This window comes from Ricinus communis, chromosome 7 (genome assembly GCF_019578655.1).
Source record: "Ricinus communis isolate WT05 ecotype wild-type chromosome 7, ASM1957865v1, whole genome shotgun sequence".
In the NCBI taxonomy this organism is placed as follows: domain Eukaryota; kingdom Viridiplantae; phylum Streptophyta; class Magnoliopsida; order Malpighiales; family Euphorbiaceae; genus Ricinus; species Ricinus communis.
The window spans coordinates 4,854,765-4,880,328 of record NC_063262.1 but is presented as its reverse complement, the minus strand read 5'-3'; the positions used below and the strand labels follow the sequence as shown (position 1 = coordinate 4,880,328).

Below are 25,564 nucleotides of genomic sequence, written 5' to 3'. Positions count from 1 at the left end.
TTTAAAATATTTTAACTAAACTGAAAATTTAATTTTGAAATTTATAAATATAAAAATAATAAATAATTTTATAAAAAATGATAATTTTCTTTATATTTTTTACGAACTATATTAATTTTTCATAAGTGTTATTAGTTGTGAAAAAATAATTACTTTTGTGAAATTTAATAATTTTTGAAAAAGTTGACAAATTTATAAAAAATACTAAATTTTTTGTAATAATGAAAAATATTGTTAAATTACGAAAAATGCCAATCATCATATTTTTTGCAAATTAAGCTGATTTTTCATAAGTATTACTAGTTGCAAAAAAAAATTATTTTTGTGAAATTTAATGATTTATAAAAAAATGACAAATTTACAAAAAAAATACTAAATTTTTTCATAATCATGAAAAATATTGTAAATTACAAAAAGTGATAATTTTCATATTTTTTGCAAACTATATAAATTTTTTACAAGTGTTACTAGTTGTGAGAAAATGATTGATATTATGAAAAAATGATTAATTTTGCGAAATTTAGTAATTTATGAAAAAATCGACAAATTTACAAAAAATATTAAGTTTTTCGTAATCGCGAAATATATTGCTAAATCACAAAAAGTGACAATAGTTATAAAAAAATAAAAGATATTATAAAAAATGATAGGCAAAATCTAATAATTTATAGGAAAATTGATAAATTTACGAAAAATACTAAACTTTTTCGTAATTGTAAAATTCATTGTTGAATTATGAAACATGACATTCAATTTTATATTTTTTTTTCAAATTTAACTAATTTTTCGTACATTTTAAGAGGGTATGAATTTTTAAAACTACTTTATGTTATTTTAGCAAATCTTATTTTAATTGGTAACTGTAATTATATAAATTTTATAAATTGTCTTTATCTTATTGATAGATTAAAATGAATTAAATAATCATAGAATTTCCCTTTTATATTAGTAAGTCTTATTTTAATTGCTAACCTGTAATTACATAAATTGTATAAATTGTCATTATTTTATTGATAGATTAAAGTAATTATAGAATTTTCCTTCTATAATCGATTTCTATTGCCACAACCAAAATGGTTAGATACCTTTAGCAATGGATTTGTCTCATGGATTTCTCTTATTACTCTCATTAAATCAAAGTCGAACAAAGAAGAACTTTAGATTTCAAAAGAAAAAAAAAAAGAACTTTATACCCAACATGTAACACAAACACAACGGATAAAGGGTAAAATATCTGTCTGAATCAAATAAGTATAATTTTAACTATTTTAACAAATAGATCCAAAACTTCTATATAAAAGCCAAATAGATTCATACTTTGAAAAAGCTTATGAGTTTATCTATCATACTTCTTATTTATATTAATTAAATAAAAAAAATTTGAACAAATATTAATTCTTAATATTTAAAACTAAATTTTTTTATTATATATTTAAAAATCAATTTTTTATTTTATTGATCAAAATTTAAATTAATAATTTTTATCTCTATTTCACTATCATCGTTGAGTTTTTTAAACAATCATTAATACCGTTATCATCATTTAAATTTATTTGATTTTTAAATAGAAATTACTGATCTATTTACTAAAATAATTAAAATTAGACTCATTTAGTTTCGACGTAAAAATTCAGGAAGGTATTTGATCATTTCTCCCAAATACAACAACCATAACAACTGCACAACTTTCAATCATTACACATCCAGTAATTGTTGCAATTCAGCTGCGAGCTTCATTTTCCTTCCCATGCAATCTAGTTTCACATTGTCTATTATTTTATTACTTTTAATGTTTCTAATTAGAGAAAATTGTGCCTTTTTAAATCTATTAAAATTAATAAATGTTTTCCTGTGTGAGTTTCCTTTTTCCTTTTTCTTTTTTCTTTTTTTAATTTCTTTAGTTATTGTTATCGTAAATTTAAATACTAGTTTACAATATGTGTATGGGTTTTGATCTTAGCTATTGTAGTCTAATGCATAAGTAATTCATGATTTACAAATTGTTTTATGAGCTCTTCGTTGATATTCACGAACACAACCATAAAATTATTTTAGAAAACTCAACGATCAATTTGACTTCTTAAGCCGATCCACTTTTCATTTTTCAAGAACTCTTTAGAACAAAAATGAGTAGTATACAGTCTGTAGTCTTCTCTTTTTCTCCAGTTGGAAGAGAAAGTATGTAGAGAATGAATTTAATTATGCCAATTTTCGAATTCCAACAGTTACAAAAATAATATAGTAAATTTTTAAATTATATTTTTATTTTTCTTTATTTGTCTTCCTCCACGGCCATACATTAACTAAAATAGTCATTTTACTACTCATGCATCAATCTTTTTTATCTTTTCTTTATTTTATAGATTGAGATTCTCTCATACATTCAAATTGAATATTATAAGATAATATTTATATAATCTTAACCGTTAATTTAAAATTAATGATTAGAATTTATTATCCAATAAAGAATAATCTATATCTAATTACTCATACTCATTATCCTATAAAACTCAAATAATTTCCGATTTTAAAGAATTCATCAAAATAGCGACCCTTGACTTGAATTCGAGAACTCTTCAATTTTCAAAAGTAACAGTAATAACCAGTCACCTACTGATTTGGCTAACAATTAAAGATGCAGCATATAATGCAGTGAATAAAGCCTAAAAGTACGTTTAAGCCTTTAAAGAATGATAAACAAAGTTAAGTACGAGAAGTTAAAGTTAAAGGAATTACTGAATAGAAACAAGATATGTTACAACATAAACATATATTTCTATATAATTACATATATATGTATGTGTCAGGATGTGTGTTTAGCTTACCAGTTCTTACAAGACTCCAGAACAAACTACAAAGTTAAAATAAACTTGGAAACATTAAATCTAATCCTAAGTTGATAAAAATAATAAAGTAATAATATACTAAAACAATTCGTATAAAAAAAGGAGAAATTTAATATAAGAAAAAAAAATTAAAATAAACGACCCAGAAATCTAGCAGCATCCATGGCTTTTCCCAAGCTCATGGATTATGATTAACAGAACTTGTCTTAGAACATTTTTGCGGTTTTTAATAAACACCCATTTAGGAAAGACTACATGCTTAAAATTTATAACACCAACAGAATCAATTCAACCGAGTTTTGAATCATGGATCCGCATTAAAATTTAAGCACTTGATTTCACAAACGATGCTTTCGTCTCTTCTTGAACCCTAATAATTACTTCCTCTTCTTCTTGAATGTCACTAATCCTAGATTATTAGAGGTTTCACAATCTATTGCCTTTTCTTCTTGTTCTTGTATACTGGGAAAAAACATTAAAAGGATGAAGATTATATTTGCCATGTTTCAACTATAAATCCACATCATAAGAGACATCTACTTTGTTAATACTATGTTTGATTGAAATTTATTAAAAAATTCATTTAATTTGAAAGATATATCAGAATGGAAATCGTGAAACATATTAATTTACTAATGTGAGATTCGTTTGAGAACTTCACGTATTTTTTTAAAATAATGGATATATATTTTGTAGAAAATCATATATATATAATACAAGTAATTAGAATGAATTTCTTAAAACATGTTTGTTGGATTAAATATCTCTAAATCAGGTATTACATCAACTTTGTATTACCAGAAAATAACCCCTTATCTAAGAAAAGAATTTGCTCTGGCAGATTAGCACAAATGCAAGTGGACACCAAGGAAATTGAGTAGAAAATATTTTCAAAATTTAGAATGCAATTTGGAAAATATAAGGAGTTTATATATATATATATATATATATATATATATAATTAAATTATAAATCTGGGTTCATCATGTTTGGTTTAAATGAAAGTTAATTTCTATTAAAATCATAAAATTATCTATAGTTACATCAAATTCTGTTAAGACTTTTAAATAATTTTTAAATTATTAATCTAAAAATATTGGTAAACTAAAATATGCTAACTCATTCAAATTTATTTTTCTCTGTTCTTTCTTTTTCTCTTCTTCTTTTTCGATCAATTCTTTCTCCTATCTGGTAGTTCTTTTCTCCCAATAGTTGAAGCTACTGTTTCAATTCTTTCGTTTTTAACTCGGGAATTATTTCTTTTTTTTGAGTAACTAATGAAAAAGAAAAAGAGACTGAACTTAAGACTTTATTATTTAAGGAAATATGTATTAATTTTTTGACTACAAGAAAAAGCTAATGTTTAGTTGAGTAAATTATGTTATTTCCATTTTCTTCTCCTTTTTAATTTAAACTCTGAAGTAGAACAAATGAAAATATATTCTCTTAAAAGAAAGATAAAAACTATTAATTATATTCTATTTGAAATATATTTGATTATATATCATTTTAAACATAAAAATTAATGGTATTAAAAATTCATAGATCTCATATATAAAAACACAACTTTAAACGAAAATCTTGGCATGGACTTGCAGAAAGTAAGTCCACAAAGGTGGCTATATCCCTGCACAAAGGTTAAAAGAAGCATCAAACACGAATATCCCACAAAAAGAATAAGACAATATAACATTTTTGACTACCCTGACTAACATATACATCTACTTGGAACGTTTAATTGATTGATAAACTCGTTTGAAAATGATAGAACAATGTGAATATATTTAAAAGGAGAAATTTCAACAAACATGCATGTTGTTTAAGGCATTTTTAATTTTATGGATGTATTTTTTTTGATAAATTAGTATACGTGTTTAAATCCATTAATAAAAGATAATATTCTGCTGTAACATCTTGAGTTTCTATGGACGTAGCTTATATGATGTGACACTCGTAGAATAAAATTATTTGATTATACTAAATACTATATTTTATAAACGAATAAAAATATATATATTAATTTATTATATTAGAAAAATATATTTAAAATTGAAAAAATATGAAACTATAGGCATGGCTTTTAATTTTTTTTCTTCAAAATAAAGTAGCGTATTAAATAAGTGAAGCTATATCAACAGAATTTTATGTCATCACTAATTTTTCATGAAAAGAATGCACACCTAAAATTAAAAATATATAAAGTCATATGTATATATATATAAATTTAAAATCATTGTACGGGATTATTTTCAAAGATAAGAATTTTTTAATAAAAATAAATAAATTTTAGTAATATTTTTATAATTTGTGTGGTTGAGTAAAGCCAAACTTTGAGGAAACAACATTTTCAAATTACTTTGATCGCATAATAAATAAAGAATGTGTTTAAATAGGGTTAAAAATATGAACTGGAGCTAAAATGAGTAATCAAATTTGACATAATTAATTTAGAGTTGGATAAGAAATGTAGGTAAAATTTATGTAAGAAAACTGTTAAAATATCTTATTTATTTTTGTTTTAATTCTTATAAGTAGGTAAGAATTGGGAAAAAATAGATAAGTGATGTGTTTATGTAATTGGGTTTCATTTTGACGAGTGAAGTGGAATTGAGAACAAAGTGGAGGCAGGTGTTAGCTCAACTGCCACAACTTTGTTGTTTTGGATTAGAAATTGGGTGAGGCAGATGCCAGACTCTTCACAAATTGGCTTCTACATCCACTGTTCCATGACTTGGACAGCATAAGCATTCCACTTCTGAATTCTCAACCTAAAGTATTACGTGGCTTAGTTTTGATATTTTTATTTATAAAAATTGAAAATTAATTATGTTTTATAATAAAAATACAGCCCACGATTATTAGAATATGCTTAAAAGAAAGAAAAAGGGGTGATGCTCAATTATTAGTGTTCGTCGTCGGTGTAGTAATATTTTTGTGTTTGGATGACTAATAAAAGAATCTCACATGTCCGAACAGAGATGCACGAGGAAGTCAAAATCTTTCTACACAGCATGGAGATTAAGAGAATTTTATGATAATTATTTTCTCCGTTTAGTGTCGACCACCCTTAACACTAACTAATTAATAAATTAATCTCACCTCCAAATCAGCATCTTATTAACAAAAAGGAGAAAAATGGAATTTCCCATATATGTTATTATAGGTATTGCCCGAACAATCTTTAATAAAATGGAAACCAACATTATATTTATATATATTGTCGTTATATTTCACATTCGATAATACAATAGAAGTTTAACAAAAAGGAAAAAAAATAATAAAATGAAGCAAGAACAGTCCAAAGCGATATTTTTTATTGAACATATTTTAGTTAAAAATTCAATGTAATATTAAATCTTTTAATTTAAATTTCAATGTTTAAAAAATATATAATTATTATTTTCTCATTGCATGTTCCTTTCATAAAAGCACCGACATAGAGATTTACTATGTTAAGGCTTTTGTTTCTTTTTAAACCCAAGAGTCTTGTTTCTCAAACCATCGATATTCCACCCAAATCAGGAAGAAGTTACCTTTTTCAAGGCTCTTAGCACATCAGGAAGAGAAAGGAAATGCCAATGGATTCTGATACGTGCGAATTATGAAACTAATTCCCACCACTTGAGTTTGAGTAGCCGATTGTCATGAAGGTTGCACGCTTTTCCTGGCTAATGGTTACGGCCAATTTCTTGGGTTGTGAGAGGGACATTAATTGGCATTAGACACAAAAGAAATTGATTGCATTTGGTTACTCAATGCAGAAGAAATTATTGACAGCTTAGAACCCTAATTAAACAACTAAACGCCTTTTGCTTCACGTCGACGCAGAGCCTGCTGCGCCAGTCTCCATGCAGCAATCGCCATTAATTTACGGCTTCTATTTCTCTATTTACTAAGGTCCTTGGTCCCTTAAATCCTTACTAATTATGACAAAATAATTAAGATTTTGGACCTAACTTTATCTTTCTATGATCAACTTAGAATCTTTCTTTCTTTTGCATCTCATTCTTTTTTCACATCATAAGGCAATAATTATGTATCTATAGTACTTGGTCTACTTCTACTCACTACTTCAGTAATTATGTAACTTCTAAATTTCTATCCATATCGTTTGTCTCATTGCATATACAGGACAAGATGAAGCAATATATATATATATATATATATATATATATCAAAATGAGGAATATATGCATAAAATTTGTGCCTCTAGAACATATGTTTTCCTTGGAATATAAAATACAAGCAGTAGTTAGCTGCCTTGGTTGCTGTTATTCCATTCCTTTTATATTCTTTCAAGCTCATGGCATGCTTCGAATTCATTCATTCTTAGATTTTCGTTAATCAAGTGGGAAGCGTATATATCATTATGTATTCTCAATGGTATTCTTTAGATACAAAGTTTTATTTTTATATAATAGAAACTTGGAAAGTATTTCAATAAATATTTAAATATAAAAAATAAAAAATTATTTAAGTTTAAAAAATTTCTATATTTTATTTTTTAAAAAATTTCTTTTATTATAGAACTAAAACACCAATTAATAAAAAATATGTAATTTATTTATTAAAATCAAAAGAAAATAAAAAGTAAAGTTTAATTCTTTCAATTTGAAATAACTCTTTATAGTAAAGAATATACCATTAAATAAAAGTGCATTAAAAATACTATTATAAGAATAAATTCTTTAATTGACCTACTTATACTATCTAGAGCGGTGTCACCATCACATTTCCTACAATTTAAGCAATGTGTGATCCTTTTCAAAGAGACATCAAGCCACCAGTCCCACTACTTCCACTGCCCTACACATATTATATCTACACACACAAAGTCTTTCTCTCCAATTCTTCTCACTAGGGAACCTGTCCCTCTCTTAACACACCCCTTAATAAAATAATTAAGATTCAAAAGAAGAAAAAGGAAATAACTGGTGGGTTTAATTTGATTCCGAAAAGTGAAAAAGGTGTTTAATTTAAACTTAATCGTCATTGCTTATTCAAGCAAATTAATATTTTCTTTTAAAACTCCACTTGGTAGAATCCAATTATTAGATAGACAATTTTTGAAGAGATTAATTTAGAGGGTGTCAATGAAACTTTTTTGGATAGCAAGTAGTACCTCAAAAAATTTATTGACCACTCATTATTAGAGTCTCCTTCTTAAATACAGGATAACGACTAGGCTAATACTTTAAATAAGTCTATTACTCTCTTTATTCCATATTAACTATCATATTTAATAATTTATTTGGATTAAGAAAGTGTTTAGGCTAGTTTAGGCTAATTATAAGAAGAAAAGAAAGCTAAATTAGTACATGAGATCAATCCTGAAAAAAAATCAATTCCTCCTAATCGACATAAGTTCCTCAATCTTAATAATTATTAGAATGTTCATTTTGGTTACAGGGTAATCTAAGTAGTGCATATATTTTTGTGGGTCTGATAATCAAGTACTTTCCAATTTTTTCACACCTAATGGCATATGCATAACATAATCCACTTTTGTCACTTTCTCGGAAAAAGGCCAAAAGAATCACGTTTCACTTGCACCACCATTCATAATTATAACCTCCTAATTACCACCTTCTCTTTTTGTTAGCTAATCAGTGTTCTCTTCCTCTGGCATTACTACAGTTATGCACAGCCCAAAAAGATAATTTCCATTGACAATTTCCGCTTTTCCATGTGAGTTTCTTGAGGTTTGCTTTCCCATTGATTAAACTCGCTCTCTCTCTCTTTCTTTTGCCTCGTACCTGTCGCAATCCCTCCATAACCATGAAAATCTTTAATCCCCTGAGCCCTTGAACTCAGAAGCTATCCGATCATTCATTCTCAAATGGCTCATCAAATCTTCAAGATATCTCTTGTAGTACTATATGCTGTGTCGTTTTCTTTCTCTTTGGTGGTTTCTCTAACAGGAGACTCTGAAATACTTATCAGAGTCAAGAATGCTCAACTCGACGACCGGGATGGTAAGCTCAATGACTGGGTAGTTTCAAGAACTGACCATAGTCCTTGTAAGTGGACTGGCGTAACTTGTGATTCAGTTAATAATACAGTCGTTTCTATCGATTTATCTGGGCTTAATGTTGCTGGTGGATTCCCAACTGGGTTCTGTCGGATCCAGACTCTCAAGAACCTGACTCTGGCTGATAATTTTTTCAATGGAAGTTTGACTTCTCGCGCTCTGTCTCCATGCCAACATCTTCATGTCCTGAACCTGTCCGCCAATATATTTGTCGGCGAATTGCCCGATTTCCCACCAGATTTTGCCAATTTAAGAGTTCTTGATCTCTCCTGCAATAATTTTTCTGGGGATATTCCGGCTAGTTTCGGTGCTCTTAAGTCCCTGGAAGTGCTGATTCTGACTGAGAATTTGCTTACTGGTTCAATCCCTGGGTTCTTGGGCAATCTTAGTGAGTTAACTAGACTAGAGCTTGCTTATAATCCATTCAAGCCAAGCCCTTTGCCAAAGGACATTGGCAATTTAACAAAGCTAGAGAATTTGTTTCTTCCTTCAGTGAATCTCAATGGGGAAATTCCCGAATCAATTGGCAGACTAGTTTCCTTGACTAATCTTGACTTGTCAAGTAATTTCATCACTGGAAAAATTCCTGATAGCTTTTCAGGATTGAAAAGCATACTTCAAATTGAGCTCTACAACAATCAACTGTACGGAGAGTTACCTGAAAGTTTATCGAACTTAAGTACTTTACTTAAGTTTGATGCCTCGCAGAACAACCTCACTGGAAATTTGCATGAAAAGATAGCAGCTTTGCAACTTCAATCACTCTTTTTAAACGATAATTACTTCAGCGGAGATGTCCCAGAAGTTTTGGCATTCAATCCAAATTTGTTAGAATTGCACCTCTTCAACAATAGCTTTACTGGGAAATTACCAACGAATCTTGGCAGGTACTCAGATTTATTTGATTTTGATGTTTCGACCAATGAATTCACCGGAGAACTGCCGCAGTATCTTTGTCACAGGAAAAAGCTTAAAAATGTTATAGCTTTTAATAATCATCTCTCTGGTAATTTGCCCGAGTCATTTGGTGATTGTAGCAGTTTAAGCTATGTGAGAATTGCTAATAATGAGATTTCAGGTACAGTATCAAATAGTTTATGGGGTTTGTCTCATCTTGGTTTTTTTGAATTATCCAATAACAAATTTGAAGGTCCAATTTCTACTTCAATATCTGGTGCCAAAGGACTCACACGTCTTTTACTCTCCGGTAACAACTTCTCCGGCAAATTACCATCTGAAGTTTGCCAGTTGCATGAGCTTGTGGAGATCAATTTGAGCCGTAATCAATTCCTTGATAAGTTGCCGTCATGTATAACTGAATTGAAGAAAGTGCAAAAGCTTGAAATGCAAGAAAATATGTTTTCAGGGGAGATTCCAAGTTCAGTAAATTCCTGGATTTATTTGACTGAGCTAAACTTATCAAGAAATCGACTCTCTGGCAAGATTCCATCTGAACTCGGTAGCTTACCGGTTTTGACGAGTCTTGATCTCGCCGACAACTCGCTTACCGGTGGAGTTCCGGTGGAGTTGACTAAGTTGAAGCTTGTTCAGTTCAATGTCTCTGATAATAACTTGTTTGGGAAAGTTCCTTCAGCTTTTGGTAACGCATTTTATTTATCGGGTTTAATGGGTAACCCGAATCTGTGCAGTCCAGATATGAATCCCCTTCCTTCATGCTCCAAACCCAGACCCAAACCCGCTACTCTGTATATTGTGGCCATTTTAGCCATTTGTGTGTTGATTCTTGTTGGTTCTTTGTTGTGGTTCTTCAAAGTCAAGTCTGTATTTGTGAGAAAACCGAAAAGACTGTATAAAGTAACTACATTCCAACGGGTCGGGTTTAATGAAGAAGATATATTTCCGTGCTTGACAAAAGAGAACCTAATAGGTTCGGGTGGGTCAGGTCAGGTTTACAAAGTGGAACTCAAAACGGGACAGATAGTTGCAGCGAAGAGACTATGGGGAGGAACACAGAAACCTGAAACTGAAATTGTTTTCAGGTCAGAAGTTGAGACATTAGGACGAGTTCGGCATAGCAATATTGTAAAATTGTTAATGTGTTGCAGTGGAGAGGAATTCAGAATTTTGGTCTACGAGTATATGGAGAATGGGAGCTTAGGTGATGTGCTGCATGGACAGAAAGGCGGAGGATTACTGGATTGGAAAAGCCGGTATGCAGTGGCTGTTGGGGCCGCACAGGGTTTGGCTTACCTGCATCATGATTGTGTTCCGCCAATTGTGCATAGAGATGTGAAGAGCAATAATATTTTGTTGGACGATGAGATAAGACCTCGAGTGGCGGATTTTGGGTTGGCCAAGACATTGCAGAGTGAGGCTGTCGAGGGTGATTGTGTCATGTCTCGCATTGCTGGATCTTATGGTTACATTGCTCCAGGTAAAAATTATGATTCTAGTATGGTGAGCTAAAACTATATGTTCATTCTTTTGATGAAGCTTATTTATTCTGATTTTGAATCAATTTGCAGAATATGCTTACACCCTCAAAGTGACAGAAAAGAGTGATGTGTACAGCTTTGGAGTGGTGTTACTGGAGTTGATCACAGGCAAAAGGCCAAATGATTCTTTCTTTGGTGAAAACAAGGATGTAGTGAGGTGGGTTACTGAGGTTACTTCATCAGCAACATCATCACCCGATGGAGGAAGTGAAAATGGCAGCGGCAATTGCTACAAAGATCTAGGCCAGATTATAGATTCAAAGTTGGACCAATCCACATGTGATTATGAAGAAATTGAAAAGGTTCTGAACGTTGCTCTTCTTTGCACTTCGGCATTTCCCATTACCAGACCTTCAATGAGAAGGGTAGTGGAATTGCTCAGGGACCAGAAACTGGGTCGTTCCAAATGACATGTTTTCCAAGAATTGATAGCCAGAGGTTATGTAGATTTTGGGTTTGGTTTAGTTTTTGATATAGGTATGCCAGTTTGTAATGTTGGCCTATTTAGGGGGTGTGGGTACCCAGCCAAAATGGTGGCAAACATGAATGTGATGATATGGCTAGCAATTGAAAGCAGACTAAAATTAGTCCTGCAATGTTTGTGATCCATTTTCTTTCTGCAAGTAGAGTGTCTAATTTATGGCATTTATGATATAGATAATGACCCCTTGCCTCCAATAGAGTTACTAAGAGTACATATATTTTTTTGAGAGGATTATAATTTTGAGAGATGTATAAATATCATTTCCTGTTTTTCCCATCAACTAGTTATAGCTCCCTTTTCAAATTTGATGTCATTGAATCATCGTATTATTTATCTTTTTGTGTTTGTGCTTGACTTGGAAGCAAAAGGTCAATAGTTAATTTCTTGCTATGTGTGTGAAATATGCATTTTGACTAGTTAATTTACCCGAGCATAATACAAAAACCTGGCTGGTAAATTCAAAATAAACTGAAGCTTTTGATGGTCAGCAAATCATAGACCATAAAACTTATGTCTTTCTATAGGTTGATGCATTGAAAAATTATAAATATGACTTAATTAATAATAAAAAATAAAATAAAATTAGAAGTACATAAAAGAATTTTTCACATAAATAAAACAAATTTACGTATATATTTTATTAATGCATTAGCAATTTTTTTTAAAATACGACTCGCCGATTATTATATTTTATTTAGTAGCCGGTTTAAATATGAATTGATTTTTTATATTAATAAAAAGATTATTATTTTAAATCTACTAAATTCTATGAATGTTTTTATAATCACAGCGAATCAAAAGTAAAAGATTTGTTAATGTGAATAATAGAATAAAAAAGAGAAAAGGGGTGGCTAAACAGAATATTAATTTATCAATTCCTTGTGCAGCAATGCTCAGGCTGCGAAGTGCATATTGGTGCATTCTGACATTGGGGTGGGGCATAATGTATCAATTCCTTGTGCAGCCGTCTTGAAATCTTGTCCAAGTGATCGCCCTATCAGCATACCACAAACTGATGGGTGGATAGACCTAATGCCTTCGGATGCAAGCAAACCGAAACAGAACTCCTAAACATGAGCTTGATTTTTTTTTTTTAATAATTGGGTAATGATAAAAAAAAAAAAAAAAAGAGAAAAAAGAAATTCTAGAATTATCCACTTCTTGTCGCAGCATGTGATTTTGACAATACCAGTTTCGTTTGGTGATGGGCAATGGGACAATGCCATACAGGGAAATGAAAAAGACTGAAAATTTTGTAATTAAATATTATTTATTTGATGCATTTTACAGTCTTTATTATTATATTTAATATTTTATTTATCATTGTTTTAAAAATAGTAGCAAATCAAATAATTTTAATTATATTTTTTAATATTTAATATTTTAAAATTTTATTAGTGTATACTAATATAAAATTATTCTAAAATATTTTATTAATTAATTCTAATATTATATAAATTAATATTATCTATATAGTTGATATTACTATTTTTTAGATTTAGAAATTTTTATATAATAAAAAATTAATTTATTAGTGAATATAATATTTAAAATATTATGTTTTAGAATTATAATTATTATCTCATCAGAAAATTAATTTATTAGTTAGTATAATATTAAAATATAATTAATATATTATTTTATAGAATAATTATTATCTAATTACAAAAGTAATCATTATCTAATTAAAAAATTAATTTATTATTAATATGTTATTTTCTAGAATTAGAACTAGTGTTTATAGCATTTAAATGTGATATTTTATTATTTATGAAAAAAACAATAAATGCTTTGTGGTCATTTTTAGAGATGTACTACAACATCTAATTTTTTCAATCAACTATGTACAATTTGTATTCTAATTATATGAAAAGAAAAAAGGATTTATTTATTATTTCAATTCCTCATTCTGTTACGAATTATGTTATTAGATTTTATGTTCGACTCCTTGGATAGTTAGTGATCCTCTCCTATTTTCTATTCATATTGGTAAGGTGTGGCATTGGATTTTGGATCTTTTTTTTCTTTATAATTTTTTTGTATTATATACAAAAAAATGTTAGTAGAATTAAAATTTATAATACACTTTAAATATTTATTTTTAAATAAGTGCAGATAATATATTTTATTTGAAATTGATAATCATGAAATATATTGAATATATCAATAGAAAAAACTTTAGAAATTATAATAGAATAAAAATACAAAATTATTAGTATTTTTAATTTGTCTTGGTAGACTTCTGCATAGTATTTAACTTATTAATTAATAAAATAATAAAAAATTATAAAATTATTTGAATCCCATATGTCAAAAAAAGTGCATAAAATTTCTCAAAAAATTAAATAGCATCCTTTCTCTTGAAGACTTTTTGTCACTCTTTAGGTAGATGAATTGCCGGACTCCAGTCAATACCTATTTCCTGCACTATCTCCTCTGGTAGCCATTTAACTGATAATGAACAAATATGTCTTGCTCCCCAACCATCACATTTTATTGGACAAAATTGAAACAAGTCCAATTACTAGAGAATCGGAGATCAGTCATTCAGAATTTCAAAGTTGCCAACTCAGAACCATTATATAGGAATTCAAATGCCTTGGGTCAGTATGCTAGGACAACATAAATTCAGGCATATGGTATTGTTTAGCCTGTTTAACAAAATTGCTCATTTTAGAAGTGGTTGACAATTTTAGCATATAGCACTTATCTAGAATGCTACTTTGATTCGAAGATTTCATTTCTATTGCAAACTGTGGGTCTTTAATTGTCAGTTAAAATGAAAAAGATCAGTCCTTAGTGGTCTGGGTGGGGTAGTTATTGATCATGTCTATATTCATTCAAGTAACCAAGCAGCTGGTTCAAATTCTGTTCTCAGTCCACCAAATATCTGCTAGTTTAACCTTTTTTCTTGCTGTTATATAATTACCTCCTACGGGTTTGAAATGTATATTATAACAATAAATTGATTCTTCAAGCATGGTAAAAGAGTTCATGACTTGGTGATGCTTGTCGTTCTTAATTGAACTTGGTTTTCATTTTGTATTCTGATTCTTCCAATCCCTATTTTGTATATGTATCCACAAATATATCCTTGCGCAGAAAAGATTTCAGCAAGTTGCTCGAGAGAGAGAGAGTTTATAGCTATACGAACTCAATTTATCGGATATGAAGTTATGTTGAGCCTAACATTGAGGTTTTCACCATGTTGCAGGGAGGAATTTTACTAGGGCATATGCTCTTGGTCGAAGTGAGAAATATTTACATACTGTGTTCCCACCTAAGAGTCTTCCAGTGTTAGATACACTTGCAAACATTAGCCTTCTTTTCTTTTTGTTTCTTGTAGGGCTAGAGTTAGACCTCAATTCCCTTTGTAAAACTGGGAAGAAAGCCCTTGCAATTGCCATTGCAGGAATTAGCCTACCTTTTAGAAAGAAATATTCTAAATTAAATTAATTATATATAAATTAAAGTTTAGGAGGTTTAGTATTATAAATTAAATATACCATCCACCACCTAAGTAGCAAAATCAACACCCATCAATCATTCACCAGAATTGATAAGATTACATAAAAGGGTTTATATTAATTACAAGTTTTTTTAATAATAATAATAAGAAAGAGATACTGTATTTGTCACATGCGAATATCACTGTCACTTTTAACTGGGTTTTTGTAATAGTTTAAACTATGGGAAGAATTAAGCTTGTTTAGCAACAGGTTTAATCTTGGTTAAGCTAATTTTGATTTAAGAAAAATAGGACAAATGATTGAAGCCAAGCAGGAACTTTAATTTTGAACCTTATTTCCTTATTCAGCGTCTATTTATTATGAAAAAATCACTGTTAATAGCCTTAATATCTTCTGGAATTAATACTTTCGTTTCATTTATTTCAATCTATACCTCCAATATCTATTCTTATACTTGCATCACAAGCCTCGGTTCTGCAATTTTTGCTTAATTTCCAGATTCGCTATTGACACAGACCTTTCGCCAAAGAGAAAGACTGAAGATCCCATTTTTTCAAGTGTAACTGTGATATAATAAAATATTTGTTTTCAAAAGTGAATGAATCTGGAAAGCTATTAGCAGCACCAAGAATATTGCAGAAGCTAGTTGCTTCAGGCAATGCAAGGACCTTCGTTGTCCCAGTCACATGCCCAATAAATGAGCCTTCTAATCTCAGGAAGAAAATAAAAACAGAACTTTTAAAAGTTTATAGGGACCAAGAAAACCTTCATTGTCACAATCTCACATTGGCATTCCATTTTCTTTTTCAGCAGAATTCGTTTATTAAAACTAAATTGTGAATCAAATTTCATAAAGATTACATCATAACCTCTCAATTAATAGTCTTCTAATAATGCATGATTTAAGTTTGTATCCTATTATTCTGGAAAACTCTTCATTAGAAAATTAATTCTTTGAATTCTATATACATCTCATTGTTAACTCCAATGTCAATTAGTTTGAATAAATTTTATGATAAACTTGTAAGGGTATATTTGGTGGTGTTGTTGGATGTTAAAAATAAATTTTTATTTTTAATTTTTAATTTAATATACTAAATTTTCATAAATTATTTTTTTCAAATTTACTTTTAAAGAAAAATCAATTTATATATTTTCTTCCAAAATTAAAAATATAAAAATACATTACCTGACTCATATAATAAAAAAAAACGCAGACACTGATTCATGTATTAAACTAAAATGCATAGTTAAATAGTATTTAGTCCCAAACAATAATAATGGAATAAAAGCTCTAAAATTCATTTCACATTCCCTTTTCAACGGAAGAAGACATTCGTCCTCTTTTTCTACTCTCTGTATGACTATATGGTTTTGACTCTCTCTCTAGTGGCATTCAGGCTCCACTATCAAGTAATTTTAATCGAGAAAGGAAAAGAAAAGAAACAAGAAAAGTTGGTATTTTGGTTTCATGGAAAACAAGGAGAAGAAGGATCATAAAATTGCTACAGCTACTACTGCCCATGAACCTGACTCTAATGACCTGCTGGTATGAATTCTTCTAATTTTCTCAAAAGGGTTTGTCTTTCTTTCTTCTTCGTTGAAATGCTTATGGGTTAAATTTTGATGGTTTCTTAAACCCTTGCTCTTCTCAAACCCCATGACTGGTAGGCCATTGCGGTCCTTCTTTGTATTTGACCCTTATTATTTTGTTCTTTCCTTTGCGTTTTCTTTTACTGTCTTTTCTTTTCTTCCTTTTTCCCTATTAAGAAATCAAAAAATGCAATAGCAGGGTTTTATCTTTCTTTCTCTTGTTGCAGATTAAAATTTGAGTAATGGTTCTAACATAAATGGGAATCACCAATATGATTAATTAGTTATCTCCAAGCAATGATTTTAAAATCTATTTTTGGGACATAAGCAGAAACTTCTTTTGAAAAGAATGAGAAAATCCGTACTTAAAGTTTGGATACTGGATTGATTTTATTTATTTATTTATTTTTTGCTTCTTGTGCCCTCATTATATGTTGTCAGAGTTAATCTGTTATTAAGTGTGAGGAAGCAGAATATTTTGATCGGTATCATTTTTCTATTATGTATTAAGGGGAATCTAATGATGGACAGAGCAAGGAAGAACAGAACCAAGCCAGTATCACATTTGGCATGAAGGATATTGGAGCTAGTAGTCCTTCACATGATAATGCACCTTCCCTCAATCAGCAATACCCTCCGTTTCTTCAATGGCCTTGCACACCTCAAAATAATGTGGACCAGCCTCCCTCAAGTTCAAATCCTTGTGCGTCTTCCCAATCACCTCCATCTATTGCTGTCAGTCAGAGGCATCAATTGCCTCATCTGCAACTAAATCCTGCTAGCCATGAGGGTCATACATTACCTCACCTTGCTCAATCCTCCACGCCCTTTTGGCTATCTCAGCATCCTGGTTACCATCTGCCTGGAGTGAATGCACCTTCAATAATTCATCCGTTCACTCCTATTGGGACAACTAATTCTAGTTGGCCGGCTTCTAATATGATAGGAGGTGAACCTTTATCAAAAGACCATCCTCAGGTTCCCAATTTATGTCACCAAGTTGGTTACACATATCCAAGCTTTCCAGGTATAGTCACCTGTGTCGCTGTCAGTATATATACTGGTGATGCAGCGAAATTGTTTGGAACATTTTCATATATCAAACTCATTTAATTTATCTAGGATGCACAATGATTTTCTGTCCATTTACCGTGATTTCATTAGTAGGTCGTATGCTTCTTGTTTAAACCACCAGATTAATACTATTTAGAATGATGCATGCCAGTAGAATTCTCAAGTGCATTTTATGTGAGGCACCTGAAATCTCACTTTTCTTGTTAGCAGGGCCTTGGGATCCATCATTTTGGTGGGGTCATGTTCAACTATCACAGCCCCCTAACAGCTACAGTTTTCCAGGAGCATATGGCCACATCTCCTTACAGCCTTCAACAAAGCCTGGTTGTTCGGCACCCCTTGGACAATCTTCTCAAATTGGGGTCACTAGTCCACCGGCAATACTTTCTCAAAAGCAGGAACAACTTTGGAGCTCTCAGGTATTATATCTACAACCTTTCTGCTATTTCGACTATGATATTAATCTTATCATGATGGACATAAGCTATTCAGTATATCATTTTGGTTGAGAATGCAGTCAATAGACAAAGTCCAGTTACAGACTGTAATTGGCCATTTGCAATCTGTAATAGCTGATCACAAGAGCCGCATAATGAAGCTTGAAGCAGAAGTTGCATCTCTGAAACAAGCAGCGGAAGTGCCCACAGTTCATGACACTGTATCTAGACAACCATCCAAGAGAGGGAGGCCGAGGAGAACAGTTACTTCAGTTGATACTTTACCTTCACCTGATGCATCTCAACCCCACACTCGAGGCAGAAAGCCCAAAGCAGACATTTTTGAAAAGGTTATTCTAAAAAGGCCAGAGAGTACAGTAAAATTATCTAATCAGACTGCCATCGCCCAACAAGAAGTGGAAAAGGTCTCAAATGTAATCGCAAACAGTAATAGTGATATAGGCATTAATGGAAGCAACATAATGGTCCCTTGTTTCCAAAATCAAGTTCACCAAGAAATCTCCCAAATGCAGCTATGTGTTGTTGCTCTTGATTCCTCTCTAGAAATGAAAATAAATGATGGTAAGACTGGAGATACAAATGATGCCTCTGCAATTTTGACTCAACAAGCTAAGGGGACACACCACAGGTTTGCTTTGGCTTCTTCTTTAGCAGCAGAAAACAACAAAGGCAATGCATTGCCTTATACAATCACCTCTAAAGGCAACGGAAGAAATGTCTTGAATTCAAGCTCATGTGGTTTTTGCGATAGTGATAGTGCTATCAGAGAGGGTCAAAAGATTGTTCCTGGCTGGAGTTTTGCGAATGAAGAAGATGCTTCTGAGGAGCTTGATGATGCTGTTGCAGCCTCAGCCAAAGATGAAAATGAGGAGGAAATGGGAGATAATGATGGCAGCTCAGATAGTGAAGAAATTGCCTAAACAAAAGGTGAAAATATGCCTCAGTTCAGCAACTGGTGAAAATTGCCTTCTGTGTCTTTTTTTGTAGTAGGGATAGACCGACAGTAGATTAAGTTGACAATGGTATATCCTGCCCAATTGGACTAACTTTCTTCCAAAGTTACCCAAGATTTTGTAGGGGAGCAGGAGTTTTAGCTATGACTAATCTTGAACAGGCCAAGTGTCATCAGTTTGTATTTAAAGTTCCCCCACTATGCTATTGCCTCTTCCCTTTAATGCCATGGTGCTTTTACACTCTACCCAAGTTCTTATCTTTTTTATCAGCAAATGAAAAGTTGAGATGGTGAAGATGAATTTACAAGAAGTTGGTAATAGTTTAGTTCCTTCTTTCACTCATTTGTGAGATCAGGAGAATAAAAAGGGAAAGGAATACGAATCTTGAAGAGAGGAAAGAGAGAACATAAACAAATCTTGATATTGTTAATAGGATTCACAAACTAGTTGCTGCATTATAAATCAAAAGACAACTTTTACACAGGCACTTGTAGGCTGATAATTTTGGCAGTAAGATTTTGAATTGCAAGCAGCATGGAAGAAATGGGCAACGAAAAGCTGGGATTTCTTTTCAATTATTTAAACTTCAATTTTTTTTATCGGGATCCTTTATGTTTAATTTCTCTATGTTTTTCCTCATTTTCTAATGATTTTCCCAAAAAGAAAAAAGCAGCGCAGGCCGGGTCCACGAGTTGAACAGATGTAAGGTTCCTATGTTTGCTTTCAAACAAATTTAATATTAAATATATAAAGATTATTATTTTTTATTAAAGATGAAATGAAATCTAAATTAAAAGGTCCATTTTTCTAAAATAATTGTTCATGTCATTTGAGCTATGCGTCAAGTGTTAAAATTGAAAATGCAACACGAAACACATATGAATTATTTATTGTGAGAATATAAATATTTATATATGTTATTTATTTATTCAGATTTACAAAAAAATGTCAGTAAATGAGAAAATTTGGTTAGATTGTCAAGAGGGCCTACGTACGAGTTTTTAATTTGCCGCTCGTTTGGAAAGTAGCTTTCCAAGTTGGACAAGTTCCATATAGTCTTTTGAATCAACGTGGCTTTCAGACTTCGGACAAATGTCATATTTCAGGGAAAATTTTGGACAATGACAAAAAACTATTAAGAGAAAAAAAGAAAAAAAAGCAATTCAAGAGCAAATTATTGACGTTATATTGAGACTACCATAACTGTTGTATTGTGTTACCCATCTTTTTTTAATAGTTTTCTTTTGGACCAGAGCAAACACATTGGCAACCTTAAATGCAGCAAGAAAGTCTCTCTTGCTCTCTAGAACACAACTTATCTTTCTCAAACAAGAACAGTCTACATTTTGCATTTATGAAAACTTGGACAGTTCAAAGTCTGGAGTAGGTTAGCACTGAGATTCAATTCTGTATTGCGGTATGCGCTACTAGAGGCTTCTTTTCTTTTTTTAAATGATGCCACTCTTTGATTAACGAAAAGAAAAAACAAAAACAATGGTAATGTAAGAAAAACACCTTATGTTAATCCACCAGCCCCAACAGCAAGAGTTGGGCATGGTTTTCTGACCAGATATGCTCATCTACAACAACTTTTCTCGCCAATAAAATCGGCTGCCCAATTGAAAACGTGAAATGGTAATTTTTTTTTATTCTGAGAATTTCTAGACAAATTCAGTCTGTCATGCTATTTATGGATAAAATCAATCATATTATAACAGGTGACGTTATTTATTATTTATTATATTTAAATTAATTAATTTTTAATCATGGATGATTAGCAGTAATAAATAATTAATAATATAAATATAACATTTAATAAATAACATTACATATATAATGCAATTGACCTTTTTTAAAAATTATAATACTATTAATTTTTTTCACATATAATATTGTAAACTGAATATATTTAAAAATCTATCTTTTATTCTTACCCTTAATAATGAATGCTAAAAATAAAGACTAGAATCATATAATGATATCACTAAATTTATCATGGTCATTAAAATTCATAAAAAGTCAAGCCATATGATATGACAATTGGTAAATTTCCTTTCTGGAATAGTCCAGTTGTCTAGAAGCCTAATAGATGAGAGAGGGCGGGACGGCAATTCTCTCAAGAACCAACGAGACTGAGTTTAGACTTTAGAGCACTGAAAATATTATCAAACCGTTGTTGTCCTTTTAATTATTATACAACTTTTAAGCTAAATTATTTAGTCCAATTATACTACTATTAAAGCTTTCATGCATGGCATAGTAGTATATGATAAAATAGTGGGTCCAAATTAAACTCCCACTAATTCCGGTTAAGGCAGTAGATATCATATGATGGTCTCAATTAATTTTGCAACGTCAATTTCAGTCTCAGCAGGCGTGTATTTGCCCCTTTGAGACCATTTGTGAAGTTCGTGAGATGGAAGTGGGATTATTAAAATAGGGTGCAAATAATAATACTATATGGTTTAAAGAAAATGAAAGAGCTGTATTGCCTTCAGGGATCCAAGATAAATTAATTACTTTTAATATATGATTGGATAATGACATTGACATTTATGTAAATAAGCCCTTAATTATATTACCTTATGTTAGCTTCATCGCGTATCTATATATTCATTCTTTTAAAATAAAATTGCATAACTTATTTTTTTATTAAAAATAAATTTAATGAATTTTAAGATGTTGTAGTTTATATGATTTACTTGTTGTTTTTAAGCTCTTTGTGTATTATTTAATAAAAAATTATAAAATTTGAATCAATTTTATATAAAAAGTTTTATATATTAAAGCCATTGCTCGTAAAATATTTTTTATTTAAATTGTATAAATTTTTATTAAATAAGTAAATAAATATTAGAAAAGAATTAAATTATTATAAACTATAGGACCCTAAAATTCTACAAATTGAAACCTCTAATCTCTTATTCACGGTAAAGACACTAATTCACAAGAATAAATTACCCATTTTTAGTTGGTCAATTAACAAGTTCAGTGATAGCAAAACTAATCAGAGTATTCCTTCACAAAATAGCACTGAACCTCATCAGTTTGAATCCAACCGTAACCGATTTAATTTTTAAAAAAAAAAGTTTATAAATTAAGATGAACCATTCCAAATAGAAGAAAATTGAAACTGAGAGTTTAAAATGGAAACAAATCTGACTAGTTTTCTTACCATGTAATATGGATTGAGAAGGTAATTGGTTGTTGACAACTTTCAGTCTAACAATAATAGATATAAATTGAAACTAAATAAATCTGCTTAAGTATTTAACATAATCATAACCCAAATTGCATTACAATTTTCCAAATTAAGCCTGTTTTTCTTCTTCTCTTTTTACCTGTTATTAAAAAGAATTCCCTCTATATATTATTAACAAAATATAGTAAATACCATATATACATATATACTGTTTGATTTGGTCATTTATGTCCAAATTTGCTCCTTCCACAATAAAACAAGTATCAATACTAGCAAAACATGGGTTTCTTTTTCATACTTTATACGAAAATATTATTATTTAACCCTCACATTCCTGTAGAATTCAGAGTTCTGAGGAAATTCACAAAGTTCTGTTATTGTTTAGATAATTGAAGATTGAAATTTAATTTCATAAGAATTTAAATTTGAGAAATATAAATTTAGATATATAAGAAAGATAACTCTAGAAAACTTTTTAGTCTTAGATTTTTTAAATATTATTCTAAATTCAAAGGATAAAGTTTATTATATATTTAAATTACAATTTTTATTTGATTAATTTTTTTCAAATAATAAAAAGTTCTTATTTAGGAAAAAAAAATTTTTTGTATAATTTCTAATATAAAAAAAACAATGAAATTCTAAAACTCATCTATTGAAAACAATAACTTTAAAAGTTATAGAAATTGAAAATTATGAATCTCGAAAATTTAAATTTATTTTTAAAAAGCCACTCTTATAAAAGTCAAATGAAATATAAACTATATAATAAAAATAGTTATCTTTTTATAATTACGCGGTACAAACGATTTTAAATGCAAATGAGATATGTTTTCTCATTCATTCCATTTTTACTGGTGGTGTAGGCATTGGCGATAGCATTCAAGTCTGGGGTCTGAATCCGACGCCATTTTCATCCAGTGATTGACTTGAGGTACCAAACAGTAACAGTAGTCGAATTTGAATTAAAATAAAACACACATATATATATATTATATATATATATAGGGAGAGAGAGGGGTTGCATATACAAATTAATATGTAGAGAGAAAATGGGAAGGAAAAGGAAGAATGGAGGAATCTGTCAAAGGAAAGGAAAAAGACACGTGAGTTCTCATCCTCCATCAAACACGTTCTACCTTCTTGTTCTTGTATTTGATTGTTGCTTAAGGTAACCCATCTTTGCCAGTCATCAGACGTAAACTTCTCCTCAATTCAGAGTCAAAACTTATCTCTCTCTCTCTCTCTTCTCTCTTTTTCTCTATATCTATCTTTCTGTAACAAACCTCCACACTCCGTACGGATCTTTAACTCCATTTGAGAGACTCCTTCTCTCCTTTATCCCTATTATGCCTCTCCTCCAAAACCCCTTCTTTAACCACTCAATTTTCACATTCTATCACTTTTCTATACTTACACTCGTTTCTTTAATATTCCATCTTTCTATCTTTATTCGTTTATCCATTTCATCATCATTTCTCTAACTCATCCAAGAATGCCAATGGCAACAACAACAACAACAACAACAAAGCTTGCATGCTTCTCCTTTGCCGCTTATGCCAAAACCCTAATAGACAATCTCAGGTCTCTCAATATCCCTATTCTCCCGGGTCTCACCGATCAGGAATTCACCTCCATTGAATCCAACTTCCACTTCTCTTTCCCTCCTGATCTTCGCTCCATTCTTCAAGAAGGCTTACCTGTTGGCCCTCTCTTCCCTAATTGGCGATCATCTTCCCCGCAACAACTCCAGCTCCTCCTAAACCTTCCTTTCTTGAATCTTTCCAAGAATATTACCCACAACAACTTCTGGGTCGATTCTTGGGGTTACAGACCTGATGATAGCCAACAAATGTTAGCTACTTCGAAGCGATTATTTACAAAAGCTCCAGTTCTTGTACCCATTTATGGCAACTGTTACATTCCTTCTTCGCCGAACACCGCAGGGAATCCGGTATTTTACGTCGATGATTGCAGTGTACGTGTTTTGAATTTTGATCTTGCAAGGTTCTTTCAAGAAGCTGAATTGTTTAAAACAGGTACTGGCAGAGTTAATAATTTTAATTGGCGAAGAAATTATCATCACAGTTATAATAAGGTGTCTATCAATGCGCCGGCGTGGGCGGCCACAAAAGCGCGAAAGGTTGAGTTTTGGACAGAAGTGGCAGAGAGAGGGAGGAAAGTGGTTGCGCGTGCTGACACGCTCGGGTGGTGGAATGGTGGTGAGTATTTAGAAGATAGTTCGTTAGGGGACTGTTTGGAGGACGTGTTCTGGAAGTTGAGAGATGGAGGGTGGAGAGAAGAGGACGTGAGGGAAATGATGATGATAGACGGTTGTGATGAGAAGAGAGAGAACGGTTGCGGTGGTGATGGTGATGGTGGTAGGGTCCAGAACGGAAAATTGGACGTAGTGTGGCACGTGAGAGTCTTGTCTGTAGTTTTATTGCGTGCAGGATGGAGTAGGGAAGATGTTGTGTACTCGCTTGATCTTCAAGATCTTGAGGATAGTAAATGTTGTTTAGATTTTCCACCACCAAACACTAGCTGTGCGGAACAAGATGAAGATCATCAAAAGAGCAGTATCAAGCAGTTGATGCACCTGCAATCTCTTGAGGTCTGAGTGTTCTTTATGGGGCCTACATGACTATGTCCCATCAATTTTGACAAAAGTTCTTCTTTTTTTCTTTCTATATTTACTTTTCCATACTTGGAAATTAATTATCCACCACATGATTATACATTTTATTACTTACTGTGAATAGATTATTATAATTTATTTTAGTGGGATTAAATACATGAAAGGTGTACATATATATGATTGAGAAGGGTTCTGATTGGCTGTTGGCACATTGCATTGCAATGACTTAATAAAAAGGCTTACTTGTTAAAAAGCAAAGACTTTTTAAAGGCTTATAATACGCTCCTAATTTCTATTAATTATTTCTTATTTGCTCCCAATCCTATTAATTTCCTTATAGTAGTGTTTCAAGCCATATA

The 25,564-nt window shown here is 30.9% G+C and overlaps 3 protein-coding genes across 4 annotated transcripts; all 3 read left to right on the top strand.

The window, feature by feature from the left end:
- Positions 1-8,405: 8,405 nt before the first annotated feature.
- LOC8275943 (LRR receptor-like serine/threonine-protein kinase HSL2) lies at positions 8,406-12,011 on the top strand. Its single transcript, XM_002531951.4, has 2 exons — positions 8,406-11,272; positions 11,364-12,011. The coding sequence occupies exons 1-2, from the start codon at positions 8,686-8,688 to the stop codon at positions 11,741-11,743; spliced, it is 2,967 nt and encodes a 988-aa protein (XP_002531997.2). The 5' UTR covers positions 8,406-8,685; the 3' UTR covers positions 11,744-12,011.
- Positions 12,012-16,556: 4,545 nt separating this feature from the next.
- On the top strand, positions 16,557-19,610 carry LOC8275942. 2 transcript variants are annotated; one of them, XM_002531950.4, is made up of 4 exons: positions 16,557-16,836; positions 17,412-17,907; positions 18,165-18,373; positions 18,472-19,610. In XM_002531950.4, the coding sequence occupies exons 1-4, from the start codon at positions 16,759-16,761 to the stop codon at positions 19,330-19,332; spliced, it is 1,644 nt and encodes a 547-aa protein (XP_002531996.2). In that variant the 5' UTR covers positions 16,557-16,758; the 3' UTR covers positions 19,333-19,610. The 2 variants fall into 2 exon arrangements, with proteins under 2 accessions (XP_002531996.2, XP_048233386.1); XM_048377429.1 differs by having other exon boundaries at positions 17,392-17,907.
- Positions 19,611-23,595: 3,985 nt separating this feature from the next.
- On the top strand, positions 23,596-25,458 carry LOC8275941. Its single transcript, XM_002531949.4, has one exon. The coding sequence runs from the start codon at positions 24,063-24,065 to the stop codon at positions 25,185-25,187; it is 1,125 nt and encodes a 374-aa protein (XP_002531995.2). The 5' UTR covers positions 23,596-24,062; the 3' UTR covers positions 25,188-25,458.
- Positions 25,459-25,564: the final 106 nt, after the last annotated feature.

Bases quoted from the DNA above. Each gene is read 5' to 3' on its own strand.
- LOC8275943 (XM_002531951.4), top strand. From the start codon at position 8,686: ATGGCTCATCAAATCTTCAAGATATCTCTTGTAGTACTATATGCTGTG. The intron at 11,273-11,363 runs GTAAAAATTATG...ATCAATTTGCAG, and splicing joins TTATGGTTACATTGCTCCAG to AATATGCTTACACCCTCAAA.
- LOC8275942 (XM_002531950.4), top strand. From the start codon at position 16,759: ATGGAAAACAAGGAGAAGAAGGATCATAAAATTGCTACAGCTACTACT. The intron at 16,837-17,411 runs GTATGAATTCTT...AATGATGGACAG, and splicing joins CTGACTCTAATGACCTGCTG to AGCAAGGAAGAACAGAACCA. The intron at 18,374-18,471 runs GTATTATATCTA...TTGAGAATGCAG, and splicing joins AACAACTTTGGAGCTCTCAG to TCAATAGACAAAGTCCAGTT.
- LOC8275941 (XM_002531949.4), top strand. From the start codon at position 24,063: ATGCCAATGGCAACAACAACAACAACAACAACAAAGCTTGCATGCTTC.